This window comes from Tetrao urogallus (genome assembly GCF_951394365.1).
Source record: "Tetrao urogallus genome assembly, chromosome: 12".
In the NCBI taxonomy this organism is placed as follows: domain Eukaryota; kingdom Metazoa; phylum Chordata; class Aves; order Galliformes; family Phasianidae; genus Tetrao; species Tetrao urogallus.
This window is the reverse complement of record NC_136825.1, coordinates 6120348-6136735: the sequence shown is the minus strand read 5'-3', so window position 1 is coordinate 6136735 and position 16388 is coordinate 6120348. Positions and strand designations below refer to the sequence as shown.

At 37.4% G+C, this 16388-nt stretch overlaps 1 protein-coding gene across 2 annotated transcripts in view; it reads right to left on the bottom strand.

Annotated features, from left to right (window-relative positions):
- Positions 1–501: 501 nt before the first annotated feature.
- Positions 502–16388, bottom strand: part of ADAMTS18 (ADAM metallopeptidase with thrombospondin type 1 motif 18) — a gene marked incomplete at both ends in the record, with an annotated part of 66648 nt that continues 50761 nt past the window's right edge. For both annotated transcript variants that reach the window (XM_079541421.1, XM_079541420.1), the window contains 7 exons: positions 502–617; positions 3681–3828; positions 4740–4952; positions 5320–5511; positions 7699–7903; positions 12154–12280; positions 13318–13456. In XM_079541421.1, the coding sequence (XP_079397547.1) occupies positions 502–617; positions 3681–3828; positions 4740–4952; positions 5320–5511; positions 7699–7903; positions 12154–12280; positions 13318–13456 (1140 nt within the window). The remainder of the gene's footprint in view (positions 618–3680; positions 3829–4739; positions 4953–5319; positions 5512–7698; positions 7904–12153; positions 12281–13317; positions 13457–16388) is intronic.

Below are 16388 nucleotides of genomic sequence, written 5' to 3'. Positions count from 1 at the left end.
GTCTTTCTGTGAAAATGGCAGTAAACAGCTTCCTTGCCCTGGGACGATATTATCATAAAAGATAAAAAAAGGAAACACTTCTGATTCTGTGATCTGTCATGCTGCCATGCTGTAACCTTATTCCTTGAGATCCCAATCTCTTTTGCTTTGCATTCTGCTAAATTAGCCACAAAAGGCATCCTTGCCTGATTTTCTTCCTCATAACGTGACAGTGCAAAGTGACACTTGTAAGGAAAGAACTGCCCCTTGAGTCTGAGTGTTCAAGTGATCCATAGTACCCTGTACTTTAGTGAGGTCAGCAAATAAAATAAAAAAAAAAAAACCACATTCATTTTTCAACATATATCCAACAATTACTGTACCTCAGACATTCCCTTAAAAAAAATGTCTCTTCCATCAGTGGTTTACATGGCACCATGTCTTGGCTCAAAGCAAAGTTAATTTCAACATAAATTGAAGAAGAAAATTTTGCCAGTGAAGGGTTCAGATAACATGCTGCTATCAGTTCTTCTTTGTGCATGATTTACAACATTGCTTGCCATAGAATTTGTGGTTACAGACACCGTGCTGGGGTACCAGATGACACCAGCTGAAGAAATCCACACAAGAAGGATCATCTGAGAGAGAGAAATCCAAGCAACGTTTTAGCATTTCTACAAATCAGACAGTAGTTCCACCAGCACCTTGCAAAGTGACTTAATTTTCTGCATTTAGCTTTTTAGGGAATGTAAGGAATCGCACTTCTAACTTAAACACTTCAGTTAGGTGCCACGGATCAGGCTTTCAGGACTTTGACTATGCCATAGTGGTGAAAACTTAACTAGTGGGAATAGAGACAAGATGACAATGTCTTGTTCTGAAAAGCCCAGCTTCTAATTACAAAAATAAGTTAGAAAAAATGTATCGTTATGATTTCATTTCACCAACTTATGTGCAGCTCATTTATGTACATGGCCCAGTAGCTTTAAAAGCATTTCGTAGTTACTCCTTACTAGAGTGGATTCTTTAGTTTTCTTTAGAAGAGCAGAGTGGTGATTCATATGGATGCTTTGTAAACAAATCGACAATGTCTGTGAGAGCAGCAACACATTTCAGTGAGATTGAGCAAAATTTGTAGCTAAACTGAAATCTCCTATGAACAGAGAACAGAATTTGTTTACATGATCTATAAAGGGACTTCAAAAGGAGGCACTGAAGAAAATCTAGCCAATGTTGTCTGCACTCTCAGATCAATCATGTGGTTTTGGGAATTATCTTGATCTCTGTGTATGAATTTCTTTTGATTAGTTCACTACTTCACTTTTTTAACTTTCTTTTTTATGATGGTAATAGTGATACTTTTGTACCTTTATCATCCTCCAATTTATTTGAATGAATAGAAAAGTGAAAAATACTGCTCAGCTTTTAAAAACATAATCCCATCTGTAAATGCTAATCCTAAGTAAAGAAAAGACTGTCCTTGAACAAGGTGTTTTATAGGAACTAGGAAGCTCAGTGTCATACTGCATATGCCTTAATTGAGTGTTAGGAGGGATGGATCTGGTAGTTTAGCACCAGCTTTCACTTTGCTTCAACTACTGCCCACCACACAGAACTTGGCACTGGGGAACAGACAGTGCCACTTTCCAAAGCAGTCAACAGATGAAAAGCTGCACAGCTCCAGGTAAGGAAAGCTGTTCGGAGTTGGGACGATCACCCAGCATGCAAGGGTAAATTTTCAAAAATTACAGATGACTGTTTTTGTTGTGGTTTGTTGTTGTTGTTGTTTTAACTTTATATGCAGTGAGGAGCTAATGTTAATAAATCTTTATCCCCTTTTGAAGACCAGAGCACAATGCTAACATTACAGAGGTGTGGCCAAAAACTTTATTCTTGGGACCTAATCCAAAGACTTTTGGAATAAACACAAAGACTCCCACTAGCTTCAGTGGATGCAGACCAGGCTGTCAGCTCCTTATTTCTATTTACTCAAGTATTTACATGTTGTTTTAATTTTGATTCATTTCAAGCAGTTGGATTTGTTAGGAGTTATGGTGACCATAACTGCATCTAACAGATGGAAGTGACCCAGCTTGTCTAGGAAAGTGTGTAAACTCTCCCTGAAACATTAATTTCTTGACTGTGATCACTGAACTGGAGCTGCATGGCTGATAATGGAGACTGATTTGCTTCGATGTGATTCCAGCACAGCTGGTTCCTTCTCTTTTTGCTGGTTTAGACAGAAAGTTAGAGAGCAGTGAGGAGATAATTGATCTCTAGAGCCTGACGACCCAGTTATAATAAAGGTGAAAGAGTTCCTGCAGATGTGAGGCAAGAAAGAAACAGGCCAAAGCCAAAATTAGTAACAGACATTACTTCAGACATGAAATATAGCAGAGGGAGACTGGGGTGAAAGAAGAGTGCTTGCTGTATCATGACAGAAGAGAATGTAATACAGAAATTCTGAAGTACAGCAGAACTTCTTAGGAATGTTAATTAGCATTTGAATTGTTAAGAATATTTAATTAGAAAAACGGGAAGACTGCTCATGTATCTGCTTTAGGTATATTTTATCAGTATATCTTAGTTTGGATTCAGGTCTGATACTCTGCGTGTCTTGAGTTACTACAGTGGGTCTAACTCTTCAGACACCACTTCAGGGTGTTCTGCACTGAATATCAGGAATCAGTACAGATGAGGGGTTGTTGTCTAATGTCAAATTACAAGGTGCAGGGCCAGAGGTTGACCGTTGCTCCCAACTCTACTTTATTTCTCTTGCAATCCAGACGTTCTACAGACGTTACTTTCAGCATCTTGTTTTAAAATGGTAACAAGACACTTAATGTACAGTATATGAAATATATGAAAATTATTATATATTGAAAATTAACGTTTGAAGTGCTTGAACATGTCTAGGTAACTGTTACTACACTGGACAAACCTGGACCTCCATTAATTTTTTTTCCATCACTTAAGGCGTCACAAGCAATAGCCAGCTTTTGAGCAAATACTCTGGATGGGATAAATGCCTCTCTCTCTTTCTTTGATGATTCTGAGAGAATTCCCATTCCATCACTGACACAAAGATTCTTGCTACTCCAGAACTCAAAACACATTGAAGATAGAAAGAGGGATATAGCAGGCATACAAGTTAGAAGAAAGCTGAATTTCATTTTCCCTGACCTATTGGGCCGTACTGATCAGGAGAAGTAAAACTACAGTCTAGCAAAAGCATTTTTGAACACCCTGGAGGTTGTTGCAATCTGAAGCGTGGGTGGAATTTAGTGGAAAACACTAAAAATAAATTGCAAATTCTTACTGTTTAATTCTAAAGCCACTATTTTTAATCATAAAAGAGTTCCAGCATAGGACATTCACAAAAGCATAAATTGAAGCTGCAGCTCAGAACCACACTGTGCTAACTTTTAAATATATATATATATATATATATATATAAAAAACATATCTCTATTCTTAAAATCTCAGTTATACTCAAGTCTGCTTTAAGGGAGTTAACTCTGGGAAGAGAGATACTATAGTGTTGAAAGTAACTGGAAAGCTGCAAATATGGGAAAATTTGTGGAGGACCGTGTCAAATATAAATTTTAAGTGGGTGTAACGAAAAGGTAATTTTTGCTGGACATAGAGTATATCTATGTACATCAGTATAAGCTGCTGCAGAACATAGAGATGAGTTTTACCTCTTTTTGAAGGGGCTGGGCAAAAGTTAGTATTGCAGGCTCTCAGGATTGCTGGTTTCTGATGGGGCAGGCACCCAGAGGCTGGTCTCCCTTGGCGTAGGCACTGCACGCTCCGGGTTTGCACTCCCCCACCACATGTTACTGTACACTGTAGACAACAACAAAAAAATTAATTATAGAGAATCTATCGGAGCCCATGAAAGCCAAAGGAAAACATTCTGAAGTGCTTTAGATGAGACTTTCAGAGAGAGGTCAGGATCAGATGTGTCGATGCTTGGCGATTCCTATCAGGACCAGATTTTCAAAGGTGTGTGCATCTGTTCTGCATTCTTGAGTCCTTTCGAAAGTATGGTTATTTAAGGACTCAACTGAAAATTTGGTTCCTTACTTAGGCATGTAGACAAACTGAATATTACAGAAAACCCATTCCTGATTGGCTGCACTGACTTCTTTTGAACTCTAAGCCTCTGGGCCCAATCCTGCTGTCGGAGCAAAGATAAAGCTCCCCCTGGAAACATAATTATGGCAGTGTCTGGGGAAAAACACTATGCATTTGCAGGAAGATCTATGAAGTATTTTAGAGTGAATAAGCCTTTTACTTGTATGTGTTTCGTGAAAAGTTGTCTTTAAGATAAATATGATCATTTTCATCTGATTACAATTGTCAGGCATACATTGCTTCATGTAAATGTTATTAAATGAGTGTGTGGCTCATTGATATGTGACTCATAAAGTAGATAAGTTCCAGAAATACAGAAGCTTATTTGCAAGAATGTAGAAACAAATACAGACTGATCCTCAAATTAATCATAGTATTTAGGGAATTCCAGGCAATCTGTGCAGATCCTGAAATACATTGTGCGTATTGCTATGTAATAGTTCAATCACAGTGCAGTTAGAACACTGAAAAGGAAGTGTTGGGAAACAATAGTGGAATCAAGTGGCTCTGAAGCACAAATAACATTTTAGGGCAACCTTCTTGAATCTTATGACAAAGAAGTTAACTGAACCAAAATACATAGATGGGAAAGGAGGGACGAGAAAGCTTCCCATTCCTACCTGCTGCCAGGGTGAGGAATACCAGCCAGACACCACGTTATACAAAGTTTGGGATGGACAAGGTCCATTGTTACAAGCTTCTTCCAGGTCTATGTTTGGTTTCTTGATGTTTCTACATCTTCTCTGAGGAAAGGTAATTAATTTCCCATGGATGCTTTTCTCACCACATTTTAGTTCTCGCTTGCGTACACCTGGGCCACAGGAGGCTGAGCACTGCAAAAGCAAAGCACACCTTTAAAATCTATAGAAACACATTCAGAGGAGACTGGGCTATGCTCAAGATAACCTAAATTACATGAAACTACAAAAGCATTATAAAACCCCAAAGACCCCAAAGTCCACATGTGTAAACAGAAATATGAAGCTAAGTCACCGGAAGTCCAAAAAAACAAAGACATCAGAGTACATCTAACTACATCTGAATGTAAAGAACTGTGTTTTTATAGCGGCTTGCCCACAGCACCTGATTTTCAAATGTCAGCTTAGCTTTTCTTTTTTTCCTTTGCTGTTTGTGTATGTGTCCCTAAGTCAACATTGTCAAAATGCCAAAAGGAAGGCAGTGAGCCCTACTTTACTTTACCTCACTCCAGGAAGCAATCACCCACTGGAGCCGGTCATTTTTGGGGCAGCGTCCTAGCACACAGGTCTGCTGGGATTCAGGTTTATGGTCTTGGCTGCACATACTTTCAGGCAAGATTTTAAGCTTGGGAGAAGTAGTACTTGTGCAGTAGACATCCCGCTTCTTAACACCTCTCCCACAAGTCTTGGAGCACTGTGATGGAAAGAAATGTTAATTTGAGCTAGAAGAAATGGACATTGACATTATTTGTATTTTACAGCAGAACACAGGAACCATTGTTAATGTGCTCTGTAGCTGCTATTATAATGCAAGTAAGCTTGAAATTCCATAACAGTAATATCTATGTGTTAGTCTTACAGTGTTTTTCTGAGTGCTTTCTTTTTGTAAATTATAAACTCTTAACAGCCCCCATGTAGGACAAGTAATATCTTTTTTTCCGTTGATGAGGAAAGTTGGATTTGTGAGCAAAATCGTTTTTTCTCTAGACAGCACAGTTGAAAGCTACTTCTAACCTCCCATCTGAAAATCTCCCACAGCAAGATGTTCTCAGCTATTTGTTATCTTGTCCTCGTGTTGGCCCAGAGGGACAAGAAAGAGACAGAGAAAACTACCTAGGGAATCTATACATAACTTCTTCACAAGAATCTCACAAAAAGACAGAATCTGACATAGAAAATGGTTAAGATGCTTGACCGAAGTTAATTGCCAAGATTACAACGAAGCTTAGGACAAGTCACTAGTGAATAAATATGTATTGCTTGAACTGTGGTTCAGTTGAAAAGACGTTCCATAGCTTTCATTGCCTCAGCAGCCAACAAAATGCACTAATGAGCCATTTCTGATGAAATGAGGAAATAGCCCTGAAATAATTATGTGGACTCTCTATCTTGTTGCATTCTCTTCTAAGTGTTCTTATAATAATTAACAGGCACATTCCAATGCAGAATACCACATTATCAGTGTACAAATTAAATCATAAATGTTTTCTAAAGATTTCATGAAAGCAGAGTGCACTGAAATAGAACAGAAATACCTGTTTGCTGAAAATCTCTAGTTGTAATCTTATCCCCAAACAGATGGAAAAGCCTTTCATTTAAAATGATTCTCTGATTTGTGAAGAGAGACTGGGTAGTTTGCATTTTTTTCTTTTAACTCTTTTGAGCCTGTGATATAGCAGCTTTCAGCTGACTTAAAATCTTTGCTAACTTGTTGAATAAATCTGATAAGGACTTGTGAACTTAATTTTTATAGGTTAATTTAAAAAACCCAACTTGAATCATACAGCTCCTAAAGAAGGGGATAATTGATTATTTTAAAATTTTTTTGTAAAGTTTGAAAATGTGAATGTGTCTGAAGATTTTGTTCTTCCCTTTTAAGTATCTAATTGTCATATCTGTTTTTCACAGTCTTTTGCCATAGTAGCATTGCCTTCACATACACTGGAAGAAAAAATTACTTGTCTGTCCCAGTACATTACAGGGCACTCATATGGAGAAGCTTCTTAACCTGAAAAGCTTAGGTCAAGCTGTGCTTGAACACCTAAGGAATAAAAGTACCAGGAGGAGTAATAGAATTTTCAGTAAATTTAAATCCACCTTGGGTTTCACTAAATGAATATGAAAAAATCAAAATAATTCTTTCTTATATAGGTTTACTGTCATCTGTCTCTTACATCTACAGATTTCCCAATACTTGATTTATCTTCACGTTCACAGCTCGTGCCAGCAGCAACAATAGTCACAGACAGAGCAGAAATGACTTTTGTGTAAGCATGTGTGTGCTTTTTAACTCAGACTGGTTTAATGTCAAGCTTTTCATAGGTTTGTGAAGCAGGGTGTGTACACACAGGAATCTGCCTAGGGGCCTTATGTTCCTCAGGGAGATTAACTGCTGCAGTGTTCTACTAGAGTTACTCTAAGAAAGGCAAAAGTAGAGAAACAATTATTGTACGTGTAAATCACAGCTTTATCAATTCACAATTAAAAAATGTGTGTGCATTAATAAGTCCAAATATTTCTTCATTCCTTGGCTGCCAGTCATCTCTAAGAAAAGCTAATACTGCTGTAGGAACTTACCTCAGACAGGAGATAATGGCTTTGAAGAATTCACTGAACATTAAGTTACAAAACCAGAAAAAATCTTCCATCTGTTTGTATGCAGTTTGTATGCAGAAAGGACACCATATGTCCCCTTCTGGAAGCCCTCCTTTCTGACCACTTACAAAGGCTCATTAAAATATAGCTTACAAGTTATCATTTCAAATAGAACTATTTCTACAATATTGATTTTCACAGTTTGCACTGTTTCTTTCTGCATAGAATTTTTGGCATAATTTCCATTATGTCAGCAATAGGAAACACAAGTTTTTCTCCAGATTACCTGAGACCATTGTCCAGGGCTCCATTCAGGTGGGCATTCTTGACTATTGCATATCTGCACTTGTGTAGGGGTGCTAACAGGACACAGGGAATGGGCCACTACCTCCTCCCTTTGGAAAGCCTTTTTCTGGACACACTGGATGAGACGACTTTGTTGCCCTCCTCCACAAGATTTGCTGCATGCACTCCATTCACCTGCTGACCAGCTTAATGGAGAAAATGTATATTAGAAACACAGATGCCAATTAATTTTATAAAATCAACACACGTGAGTCACCTATGAAATGTGAATTATTCAGGGATTCTGCTTAATCTACTCTACTGATGTACTGATTTCAATCGAAAAACTTTAGTTACTTAATCTTTCTTCAAAGAAGAGAACATTTTGAGTGGGATGAAATATAAGGAATACAGCTAGAAAAACTAGTACTGATTATTTACAACTCACACATCTACCAGAATTATCTTGCCTATTAATCTAACCTGGAATCTGGAATTCCATTTGGACAGAGAGAGGCACTGCCATTGAGGCTGGTGCAGTATCTAGAAAATCTAACAAATCACCATTCCTTTTTAACCACATCAGTATTTTAATTGAAAAAAAGCCCTCCCTGAAAATGGAAAAGAAAAATATTCCCCAAATACACGAGTGAATGATCACTTTTGTCACTTCAGCTGCTGAAGAGACCTCCAAATAGACTAACAGAGAAGAGGACAAAACAGAAGTGTGATGGATAGGCAGTAGATGAGATTAGCTCACTGGACAGTCCTGACCTTTGCTGTTACAATGCTCTCCTTGTTACCTCTCCTTCAAAAAAACACAAACTGGAAGAAAGTTCACTCAAGCAGATACGAGGAGAAAGCTGGCATTGCAGGGAAAATGGAACCAACTTAAGTAGACATGAACCTCCCAGTGCATTTGTCACAGCTCAACAAATGTTGACACGATAGTATTCAGTGATATTAATGTCAAACCTTAGCTTGCCTCTATTTACAAAAAAGAATAGGCTTGCTAAAATCAGCAGTCCTGTCAATAGCGTTTGGAGGATTTAAATCTCCTCAGACTAACAAATTTGGCAGACAGAAGATGTGGGATCTAAATAAAACAGTAAGAATTTAACCAGCAAAAGCTGTTGGGCAAATCTACACTCCAGTCGCAGGCAAGCTTCAGTTATGAATACTGTCACTAAAATTACACAAAGACAGAAGAATCTGCCAATTGCTTAGGCTGAGTTCACTTTTGAAATGTCAATAGCTGCTTAGTATTGCTATTACTAGCACTGAGTGGGTCCCCAACCCTTGTGTAACTCTTCAGACACACATCCAAGCATCTGTCCTCAAATGTTTCCAATGTAAGATCATAAGGAACAACTAGATGGGAAAATAAGTGAAGAAAACAGAGGAAATTATGAATGATTAAAAGATTACTTGAAATCTCATATTGAAGTATGCAGCACTGAACTTGAGTATTTTACAGATTTTTAATAATTTGTGTCATAGAAAAGCTTGGTTGTCTTTTTTTGTCTCAAATCCAGCTGCTTGGCCTTCTATGGTTTCCTACAGCATTCACCCTGTGGGGACTAGAATAGCTGCTTACATACAGTTTTAATGACAGGAAAGGTTTTTTTTTTCTTTTCTTACTGTATGAAAGATGACCAGCATCCCATTTGCCTTTCTGATCACATCTGCCTGAAATCAAAACTATATTTAATTGTTTAAAAATATATAAAACTCCTACTCTGGTAAAATTCCTTTGGGAACAGAAGCGATCCCAACACTCAACCTAGTAACTTCAGTAACTGTCAAAAATACTGAGAAATATAAAAGGGCCTACTATAAGGACAAAGAAATATTAATATGAAAAGTCAGTAGTTGTGTGTTTCCAGAACACATCAGGCATTTTCTTTTTGTCTCATTTAGAAGTATGTGGACCTTCGCAATATAAACATCTGGACAGAAGTTAATAGTTTTAATCCATTCTACAACTTTTAATTACTTTCCCTTGATGTTTTTGACAACCATGACTGGCAGAGCAATCAAAAGCAATCATTTTAAAAGTCTGTTTGCACTAACTGCCCAGAAAGCTCCCTTCTTCATAGAGGAGAGGACAATAAACTTTCTTTAATGTCCTCTAGTAAACTGCCGTTTTCCAAAATTATCTGGGCTGTGATCCAAGAGTATCTTTCATTAGCTCAAATAACGTAAGTAATTATGAGCAGATTTGCCAGTTCTGAAATCCAACAACAGTGTGTAGTTCTGATGCCTATGTTCTTACTGTTGGGATGGCAGTTTTGTTCTCCCTCAGTCTTTGTTCCTATGCAGTAATTATTCCTCACTGACCTTTACAAGTCTGGTGTCTTCTCTTTCAAGTCACAAAACAGACACACATCTCATCTGTTAGTCACTTGCTTTCCTTGCCTACTATGCCCACCATATTTGTTTCTTCTTTATTCGCTATTGTTTCCTCCATTATATTTACTAATTTTTTTTAATGTTGCTTCATGTGGTTTTAAAAATAATTAATTAGTGAGTTGAATTGTTTTTTACCCACATATATAGTTTTGTGAAGCTCGGGGCTTTTATAGTTCTTATTTCTGTACTTTTTTAGGGATCAAGTTATTAATTGTGTTGTGGTAATCTAAAAATATCAGAGGAATTTTAGCATGACCATGTTGTGCTGCATTTCAAAATGAACATTCAGCATTTTCAGTGATATTTATACCAGTGGATCTTCAAAACATATCATGATATCAGTTCAACAGAAATAGAATTTTCGGTATGGTCCAGAGAGAGAAAATAGAGATGAAAATCATTTTGCTAAAGTTTCATAGCATAACAATGCTACATGAAAATGAAGGTGAGCATAAGCTGATGAAAAAAGACTCCTGGGAGCATCACAGACACTACATTTCTGCCTACATGATGCTAAGTTCATTGGTTAAAAATAAGTCTGGCAGGAGATAAGTCATATGCAAACAGATTGTACAAAGATTACTTAAAATTAGTATTCAGAAATTCATGTGGCTAAAAGCAATCTAAAGAAATTGCTGAAGCAGGAACATGGGGCTCTGATGTGACATGCTGCCATTATTTAAATCTTATCTCTATCCTTTTGTGGTTGTAATGTATAATTTACCATTTGGATTCTGTGCTCTGTGCTGTAATCTTTAAATTTTGCAGGAAATTCCAAACTATTACCGGACTATTTTTTAGAATGTTTAACATATTGCAAATTAGGGATTTTGAAGCAAAAACAACACTACCATAAAGCATATCTGTCTTTTTGCCTTGCCCCATCATCCTCGTCTGCTCTGGGGCAGATAGGGAAAACCATTAAATGTGTTATTTTTATAACACATTTGGTGGGCTTCACTGACTGCTTTTACACTTATTGTATTCATCAGCACAAGCACCAGCAGATGACACGAGGACTGACGCGCCTCACTTCTTCTGCCGTCTGCTGCTTGTGCACTGGAACTGTGTTTTCAACAATTTTCCTGTGCAACAGTTATTTTTTTCCACCATATCACTGTAGAAAATCTCCTGTCCTGGAAGTCAAAAGTTTTTTTCTGATCTTTAATATAAAATTAATATAATGTTAAAGTTGAAAAGTCGGAGTCCAAATGTGAAAAAAGCAGCAGAAGACAGACAGTCAGTGTACTCTTAAATCTCCCCATTTAAATTCTAAGCCACATGATACTGTGTTTAATTATACGAACACACAACATTTTTTTTTTCCAAAGGACTCCTACCACAGCTACTATAAATCAGTGTGACTCCTTTGTTTTTAAAGGAGCTCTGTTGATTTATACCAGCTGGATTCTAAAGGCTTATCTGTATGTCATTGTCTTCTTTTGCATCTCACCTTCCTTATGTCTTAGAAAATAAGGTTGTTAACATAAGAAATGTCTTCATATTTATTTTTGTGGGAGCAGGAGCATTGCTGACAATTTATTTGGGTAAGATAGTCCTCTTACTGGTATCAAAATACAGTATGAAGTATTTTGCCCAAAAGTCACTAATTGCACTTCACAAGATTCTTTTAGCCTAATCTAATATGTGGAATCTGAGTCAGAAGGCCAAGCTTCCACGTGGGGAGTAGCATTTTACTCAGGAAATGGTCTTATTGATTCAAGGTGAGTAAAGGTGGCAGAATGGGCTTCTAAGTAACTTAGATTTACTCAGTGTCACATAGCTAACCCCAGCATGGTGACAGAGCTGCAAGCAATCCTCAGGAGGTCTTGCTTAGCAACATTAGAAATACTGCCTCTATTATTATCATTGGGCAGAAGCCTACACAACTAACGTTTTTAAACAATTACTGTTTTAAATTATAGAATTAAAATGGGTTCATCTAGCGGGCTGTACAATTCTATGTGCCTATCTCAGAGAACTTCCTTGCTGGCTAACTCAGTCATAAGGCACAATGAAAGGCAGAAAAATGAAGAGAACTTACTGTGCTGGGCAAGGATTAGTATTGCATAGTTTTGTTTCAATTAAAGGCTTCATCCGTGGACCACAAAAAGAGGAATTAACTCGTGTACGATGATCTTCCAAACAAATTGCTTTTGCTGTAATGTGTCCTATGGAAGTATTAGAAAAAAAATGTAATAAAATAAATGTTTACTCAAAATTCAAAAGAAAAATAAGTAGGAAAGAATTTTATCTGATCCAGTCCAGGGGCATCCTTGGTACAAATCCATTGAGTTGAACTAAATAAAACAGGACTTCATTTGGCAACCAGTTTTTTATGCTAACTTCCTTAAACAGTCTGCTGGCATGCTGTGAAGTCTTAACAACAAACTAACAAAATATTTCTGAATTTCACATTTTTTTTCAAATTCAGGAACATAACATGGCATTTACTTGGGTCATCCAGTCCATTTCTCTGATATTATGAGCAATTGCATCATAGAATCTTATTTACATGACCCACTTAAAATTTAAGGACCACTCAAATTTTAGTTCTCTTTTTGGTTTTTCTTCTGCAAAATTTCCTATGTGCCACTTTTCTGCTTTCATTAGATCCTAGAATTACTTCCATTGGTGGAACATCCAGAATTTAAGAAGAATAAATACACATTCTGGTTCTGAGGAAAGCAAATACCCAGAGGAATAGGTAACAAGAAGTCTTAGGTTATGTAGAATTTCAGAGTTTAAGTTTGATGAACTCAAATATTTGTAATTAAACAGTGAGGAGATCAGTGTGCAACTGTCAATAAAGTTCTTTATAGTATTTTAGTCCTCAGTTGCTCTCCACAGGTAGATAAAATTTACTCATTATTTGTTATCTTTCTATATTCCCAGGATACATCAAAGCACATATTTAATTCCCATGTTACTTCAACAGCGAGATATGTGTACAGATTGACCTGAAGAAAAAAAGACTGCCATGGTAAGTGACATGAATTGAGACCATCATGATTTTTTCTTTCTACCACAGAGGAACTAGGAAAGGTACTTCATCTGTACTATAAGTTGTCAGATTAAAAAAGGGACCAGGTGATCAAGGTATGTATTGTTACACATGCTTACAAAATTAAAGGCAGCTGAAATGTTGGAGATGAATGTGTAAAGAAAAATGAAAATGAAGAGCATCAAATATTAAGAAGTTACCTACCCCCACCACAGGTAGCTGAGCACTCTGACTGCACTGTCACCCAGGAGTGGCTGTGCTTTTTGACAGATGTCTTGTTCTCATTCATTTTGGAAAATGTGTATTCCCAAGCAATCCCAGGATTTTTGCCTTGTAGCAGGATCTACAGATGGGGAGTTGGAGTTTGGTTTTAAGAAAAACAAACAAACAAAAAAAAGCAATTGGCGGGGTGTTAAAAAAAAAAAAAAAGGGATTCTGTGATTTGGAAGGAAGATTAAATAAGCATGATATATATATAATGTATTTATACACACCATGAAATAATTTTCCAGAGACCTAGTTCTTTGTTATACTAAAACTCATCACAGCAATTCCTAAACTGGTTCTTTGGACCAACACCTGCAGGACATACAAGGACAGTGCAGAAAGAGTCTGTCTGTCCTTTTGTCCTTTTAGTAAGTCACGTGTCCAAAGAGGAGGACATTTTTTTCATACCTCGAGATCACAGTAATGCCGAGCTCTTGCCTGAACTAACAACTGCCATGAAGTTGTTGTATTTAAGTGGCCAAAATAAGAGTAAAGCTTAAAATGTCTTGCAGATATCTTGAAGTGTTAGGCTGTGAATATTTGTCTTCGAAAACTGTTCCCCGCTTCCCCACAACAGATGTAAGAAACAAAGCAAATGCATCCTAAATAACATAAATCAGAACACAGAAGGGGGAGGATGAGAAGATATTAAAAGAAAAAAAATGTGGCAACCAGCTTTACTGCTGTGGAGCAATATTATCCTGGTGCTTCAAGACAACAAATGGGAAGAGAGCAATTGATCCTTGGCATGTTGGAACAAGAGATGTTAGTATTTATCATTCAGAGAACAACCTCACAGTAATGTCAGGAGCTTGCAGCCTCCAGCTGGGTGAGAGCCTCTGCGTAGCTCCTGTACATCATGCAGGCTGCTCTGTACACATTTTAAGTCATTGGGCTACACTCCCTTCTTCTGCATTGGGAAGTAGATACAATTTTTACAGGGAGCTGAAAACTGTAACTTCCTCTCCTAGCCAGCAGCCAAAACTAGAGCCCCTTCCCACCCTTGAAACCACAAGAGGATATGTACACAAAGCAGGAACTGCATCACATTCAGGTTTCTTATATCCTGTATCATCCCAGCTACAGATTAAAAGGGCAAAAATCAAACTCTGGAAAAGTACTGGAGACAAAATATTGTGCAGCACAAAACCATGTAATTTAAAGTCCCTGGCACTCAGTTGAAAAATGTTATACAATGCATAATGTTCAACCAAGTTTTCATCAGGAATGCAGTGCTATTGCAAGGTTACAATTTTGTCAAAGTAATGAGCATATAAAAAGTTTTCTATCGTATTTTCAAACATTCATTATAAAGCCTTCCTTTAACAACCCAATAACTGAAGTCTGCACATACAGCCAAGTTATCAGACCTACAAATTTGGAAAGACCTCCACTGCTAGTTCTACTTAACTGGATACATTCCAGCATCTTTTCAGCCAACTGGCATTTGCTCCCAAATTTACAGCTGGCAAAAAAACCTCCTTAAACATTTCCAGTTCCTCAATACTGTTTAATGTCTACCTTTAACACACCAACCACCTGACTTCAGACACAACACTCAGCAGCTCTGACCGCAGGGCGCAGAGTTATAAAATTTACAGCTTCTTGAGTTTGAAAACCACAGACTCTGTGGCTGGAATCTGCCAGATCTACTCTGAAGAAAAAGGACTGTGGCTTTTGCTTAGGGCATAAAATGTTAAAACAATGGATAAATTGAATTCTCTTGAGTAAAGAACCTTTTCCTTTTGCTGCTAATTTTGATTTCAAAGCTAAACCAATAAGTTTTCAAAACTAGCTGTGCATCTGCCTCATTCTTCGAGACTCCCTTTTTTTTTTTCTTTCTTTTTTCTTTCTTTTTTTTTACTGTGGTTATCCTATGTCTCCTGTGCAGTACTCCATTTTGCAGGTCAAAATGCTAAAGAGGCTGTCAGTATGCCTTCTTATGATTGAGCCTTTGTGCTTTCAAGGTGATCTGAAGTTGCTTGCAATACACTGAAATAAAACAGATCAATTTACACAGGATAAACTCCTCTTTCTCCCATAATAATCTAACTAATGTACAGGAATATATGCAAGAGTCTAGCAGGTTAGCCAGATGTAAAAATGACCTAGTCTCTGCGAAGGAGAAATAGGCAACTACTACTTACAAAGTCAAGCTGATCTTAAGCAAACAGCCAAGTAAAGGAATAATTACTGTTTACCTGGATGTGCTTCCTATATCTGCTGAAAGAAAATATATTTTCTTTTTTAACTCACTCTGCATGCGCATCACTTATGAAATGGGCACGAGCCCAGACTTTAAGCCCCCGCATACATGGTAGCTTTGATTTGCATCTCCAGATTGCATCAACATTTCCTGGGTCCCTCCCATGTCATGTAAGTCTTTGATAATTTCTTGAGGCGCACGTTAGAGCTAAGCTGTTTCCACTGAGCTATAAGTTACACCAGTGAGGGCAAGCTAAGAAGCTTGTTGGTGCAGAAGGTCAGTGTCTGGCTATGTTGGATATATTTGGATTTTCAGAAAGATGCTTGTGAGACTGCAACTTTTATCCACTCTGAGTCTACATGCCATTTAATAAATGTATTAACATCCAACATGCTAACCCAGATTCTGATTTCTTTGATTAGTCAAGATTAATCTCACTGGCATTCACGAATTCAGCTTGTTTTCAGTAGTGTAAATGTAAGCATGGAGTATATGATGCTTGTGGAAAGCTGTTACAAACAGTTAAAAAACAGGATCACTGGCTCAATGGGCAGTTACATGGGATCCCTGACCATGGCTAACACCAGGAGCTTCAAAGGAAAGTGAAAGAATACCTGTAGAGAAAATCATCACTGAAGGAAGAATTGCAGCTACGTTGGTTGCTTAAGCCAAACCTTAAAACAAAAGAGTTTTTATCCTTTCAATATTTCTAAAGTCACTTTAAACAAAATCCTAACTAAAAGCTTATGACAAACAGTTTTTTTTCAGGAAAATCCACTAAGGTCATTAAAAGGGAAAAAAA